This window comes from Chrysochloris asiatica, unplaced genomic scaffold (genome assembly GCF_000296735.1).
Source record: "Chrysochloris asiatica unplaced genomic scaffold, ChrAsi1.0 scaffold00082, whole genome shotgun sequence".
NCBI lineage: Eukaryota > Metazoa > Chordata > Mammalia > Afrosoricida > Chrysochloridae > Chrysochloris > Chrysochloris asiatica.
The window spans coordinates 7813234-7818520 of record NW_006408600.1 but is presented as its reverse complement, the minus strand read 5'-3'; the positions used below and the strand labels follow the sequence as shown (position 1 = coordinate 7818520).

The 5287-nt window shown below is 36.4% G+C and overlaps 1 protein-coding gene across 1 annotated transcript in view; it reads left to right on the top strand.

The window, feature by feature from the left end:
• Nucleotides 1–5287, top strand: part of PARP8 (poly (ADP-ribose) polymerase family, member 8) — a 279531-nt gene that overhangs the window by 139048 nt on the left and 135196 nt on the right. Inside the window, exon 3 of the mRNA XM_006865763.1 lies at nt 4820–4857. Coding sequence (XP_006865825.1) covers nt 4820–4857 — 38 coding nt within the window. The remainder of the gene's footprint in view (nt 1–4819; nt 4858–5287) is intronic.

The following is a 5287-nucleotide window of genomic DNA, read 5'->3' as shown; positions in this document are numbered from 1 at the left end:
GAACAGTCGCTGGAGAAGAATGTCATGCTGGGTAAGATGGAGGGTCAGAGAAAAAGAGGAAGACCCCAACGAGATGGATCAGCTAGGTGGCTTCATTGATGGCATCAAATATGGCAGTGGTGGTGGGGTTGGCTCAGGATCGTACATTGTTTCGTTCTGCTGTGCATGGGGTCACTATGAGTCGGGTCCGACTCAATGGCACCTGACAACAACAACAACAACAACAATCCTAGTGTGGCAGTATAGGATAATCACCAGGCTTCAAACTGCAATGTTGGTGGTTCAAACCCACCACCTGCTACTTGGAAACTATACAGAGTTGCTATGAGTTGGAACTGTCTTGACGGCACATAATAACATCAAGAAAAGTTTATTGTAGATCAGTGTTCAGTGATTTGATATGTTTTAACTACTACTCTTACCTTTCTGGAATTTTATTTCTATCCTCTTTATTTTTATTAGTAACAAAAGATTGGGGAGAAGCAGAACTTTATTTTCATATAATGTTGTGTCTTTCAAGGCACTAAGGCAATGTAAAAAGAAATATTTTCAAGGAGCTCTGGTAGCATAGTGGTTACGAATTGGGCTGCGAACCTTAAGGCCAGCAGTTCAAACCTACCAGCCGATCCACAGGAGAAAGATGATGTGTTCTGCTCCCGTAAAGATTTACAGCCTCGGATAGGGTCGCTATGGGTCTGAACCAACTCTAAGGCACTCAACAACAACAACAACAATTACAGGGTCACTGTGAGTCGGAACCAACTAGGCAGTATTTAACAACCAACAGTATCAACAATTTTTTTAGTACTGTAAATAAAGCATGCATCTATGTTACCAAGGTGGATTTTAGGCCTTTTAGGTTCATCCCTGTTGAAAAGATGACTTACTAGAAGTCTAAGTATTTGATCGATGGGAGAATACTTAAATGTAGATGTTGCTGATTTGGTCACTTCTCTGAAACGCAGACATACACATACCATTTTACTTCCTGTTGTTTTGCTTGCTGAAATTATAATAACTTTAAAAAAGATCAAAATAAGATTTGGAAATAGGAACATATTATTGGGAAGGAACCCTCTTGGTGCTGCAGGGTAAACATTGGACTATTAACCAAAAGGCCAGCAGTTAAAACCCATTATGGAAGTAAGATGAGGCTTTTTGCTCCCTTAAAGATTTATAGCCTCAGAACCTTGGAAACCCTAAACAAGGTCGCTATGTGTCAGCATTGAGTGATGACACTGGGGTAGAGTGAATAATACAAGAGACTCATTTAATGTTTAAGGAGTTGTGGTGGTGCAGAGGTTGCTTACACTCTCGACTGCTTACAGAAAGGTCTACTACATTAGAATCCACCCAGCAAGTCTCAGGAGAAAGACTTGGCAAACTGCTTCTGTAAAGAGTTGTTGTTCCGTGCTTTCAAGTCAGTTCTGACTCAGCGAAAGAAAATAGGTCAGAAATTAAAACAAAAGACATAAGATTAGGTACCTACTAAATACCTAAGGAACTTCTTCAGGAGCTCTTGGCTAGACAGATGCCTTTGATTGACCAGATGTTTCTTTTCCTTTTTTGCCAGTAATAATTACCTATAAGCCAACAAGCAGGTTGGATATAACCATGGTCATCCTCAGTAAATTTTTGAGGTAATAGTAGAAATAACTTATAGATGGTAGTTTTAAAACTTGTAATTTGAGAATCTAGTACAGTGCTGTGCATACACCATATACCATCCACATTTTGACTGACCTGAGTTTTTCTGGCAAAGCAGCTTGATTGTAGTTGTAATTTAGCCTCTTCCAGTATTCTGAAGGCATAGCTTCCTGAATCAGCACTCAAATCTTGCTCCAGATTTTTCTTCCATATTGTGTTTACTGTCTTTTTTCACTTTCATTTTTCCACAATATTTCTTCCTGCTTTATAATGTTTATTATGTTCAGTACATATAGCCTTACTGTTAAATGTATTTAAACTTGGTTCTTTGCTCATTTATTGGCCCCACCTATGATTAAAATTTTACAGCTCTGGTGATTTTCCTTCTGGTATACTTCCAAGAAAATGCTATAGCATATACAGCAGATAAAATCATTTTGTAGAACTTTGGCTCTACATTTTGTATTTGAAAAATTAGATACATTCATGAACAGAACATGATATCTGTTAATATAAGCATAATACAACAATAAAATAAAATCTTTAGTGTTAGCATTTGTAGCTGGTAAATGTGATATTGTATTTTTAGCAAACTGCGTTCCCCAGAGAACATACATTCGTGTAAAATTTCACTTCTGCAAATTTTAATTGCTTGTGCTGGAAGCTGACTAAAATTACTCGGCACCTGCTGCTGGGTGTCTGGCATTATCCTAGGGGCCTTACACCTGTTAAGTCATTAAGTCATCACAGCAGGCTTGTAAGGTAGGTCTCATTCCCTCCATTTTACCAAAGAGAGATTGAAGCTGGGGGTATTTAAGGCCATCTAGTTATTAAGGCTCAAAGTTCAAATTTGATTCCTATCTGTCTGATTCGCACTACAACTGTATCCATAACTGAAGGTAGATAAAGGAGAAAATTAGTCTTCATTCTAGGTTTAGAAATTGATTTGATGAATTATGACAACTGCTGTTGTTTGAGGTTGCTAACTTTTGAAGATTAATTCAGTTTGGTGCTGTGTGTAATCTGTGGTGACTTTCCAGGTTTCTGCCAGCAAGGTTGTTGTTGTTGTTGTTAGGTTCTGTCAAATCAGTTCCAACTCATAGTGACCCTACATAGGGTTTCTGAGAAGCAGCTGGTAGGTTTGAACTATCAACCTTGTGGTTGGCAGTCCTTTGCTGATCCTACAGCGCCACACCAGTAATCACACCAGGCAAGGTAGTACTACCCAATCAGCTTGTTGGACTGATTATCAATCATTTTACTTCCTCAGTCATTTCCACTCCATAGGGGAGAGAATCACAGGAAAATAAATCCAGATGGGTGATAATGTATATTTCTCTCAGCCTGTTTGAGACATAACTGTCATGAATGGTATCTTCTGATTCTTGGCATTTGATTTAGGACCACACTTTTCAGTAAGTATAGAGTACAAAATCTACCACTGGTTCCTGTCATCAGATTCCTGTTATACTGAGTGACATTTGCTCAAATTTGACCACTACAGTGGCCTCTTAATCTGGTTTCTGCCTTCTTCAGCCCCACCTAAATACTGTGTATCACAGTATTTCTTTTTTTTTTTTTTCAAAATACTGATTTTGTCTTTAAATAGCATCATGTTTATACTCAATGATTGCATTCATGCATTCTTCTCAAAATGATAAAAAAGAATTATACAAATGGAAACCATGCATGATTAAATGTTGTTGGGGTGAAGAGATGTGGGCTTGAATCTAACATGTAGCATGAGGGAAATCTTTGATGGAATAGTTCTATATCTTGTTTATGGTGGAGGATAGGTAAATATACACATGTGATAAACTGACATACAACTATACACACATTTTGTACCAAAGCAAATATTTTATCTACTGAGGTTTTTTTTTTTTTTGTTGTTGTTGTTTTTTATATTGTACTATAAATGCATAATATTTAACTGGTTGGGGAAACTGGTTTAAGCCTACATAGAACTTCTTTGTGCTATCTTTGTAGCTTCATGGGAATCCATAATTATTTGAAAATAAAAAGTAGAACGCTGTTATTATTGGACCATAAACTACTCTTTAATTTCTTTATCATATTTTGTGTGTTTCATGTTTCTCTGTTTCCATGAATTAATCATCCAAATTCTGTTGTTGTTAGGCACCACTGAGTCAGATCCCACTCACAACGATCCTGTGCACAACAGAATAAAACGAGGCCCAGTCTTGTGTCACCCTCACACTTGTTATGTTGTTATGAATGACACCCAAATTTTGGTCCTCTGATTTCTTTATGCCTAAAAAGTCATACCTTATTTGTCATTAAGCCAATGTCTGACATATACCAGGTTATATAAGAAAAAGCTTGTTGAGTTAATCAATACATGGCCATTGCTAACCACTTTTTTCTTTTTTCTTTCTTTCGATGCATTGACTTATCCTTTCATTATTGTGAATGTTTAATCTCTTTCCGAAGACAAACAAACTGCATGCCAAAGACTTAACAAGTGGTGTCCTGGGGCCTTGACCTGGACTTGAGGGGTGCATTGCCTTGTGACTATATTCACAGAGGCCTGTGTCAAGTCATAAGACTTAATAGGTAGTTACGTTTCAGAAATTTAACACTTAGTATCCTAAGAAGAAGACAAGCCAGGAAAGCGAGGTTTTGAATATATATATGAAAAAATTATTGTTAGTAATTCTTTCATCATATTTTGTTAATTCCATGAAAAAGGAAAAATTTTAAAGCATAGCATGTCAAGGAAGCAATGTTCAAAATAAATATTTCTTGAATACCATTCTAAATAGGAAGAAGCCTTTTTTGTGTGTGGGCAGGGGATAAAAAAAGATAATGTGATAAAATCATGTGAACAAACAATAAAAATGATTGTAAATTCAGGGATATTAGATTCTGTTGCAATACCAAATTTAACTATATTAAAAACATCACGCTTGGGAGAAAGATTTTATGTTTCAGCCCTGTTCTAGAAAGGCATTTAAACTCATTGAATGTGAATTTTACAAAATCTGTATTTCCTATGACAAATATAATACAGGTTTTTAAATCTGTATTGGATGTTATTTATATATACTTTGAACTTCCTGTTGAATGAGTAATAATGGGGTTAATTTTTATTTTCTAAAAGCTTATCTGTTTTAACAGTAACATGAGTGTTTTTTTCTTCTCTTAACAGTATATCCTACTCAGTACATGTATCTGAAGATTACCCAGGTATCCTTTCTTCTTTTTATTTTAATTGTAGATGTCATGTCATGGCTCCTTTCATTTGTTACATGTAAAATGTAGATGAATATATTTAGGAGTGAAACATTGATAGGGGAAGACTAAAATAACTAGAAACATTTTGTTGATTGTTTGGTACTTTTCTTACATTGAGACTCAATCCAGAATCAAAATAACTTGCTAATGGGAAGAAGTTTGCTGCTGCTGCATGTCGTCTAGTTGATTCTGACTCATAGTGACCCTGTCTGCATAGGCTTTCCAAGGCTGTGAATCTTTACAGGAACAGAAAGCCTCATTGTTCTTCTGCTCTGTGAGGAGCACAAGGTAGATTTGAACTACTGACCGTAGTCCAGTATGTAACCCCCTATGCTTCCAGGACTCCTTGAAAAGTAGTATACATGAGCCCATATGAGACCAT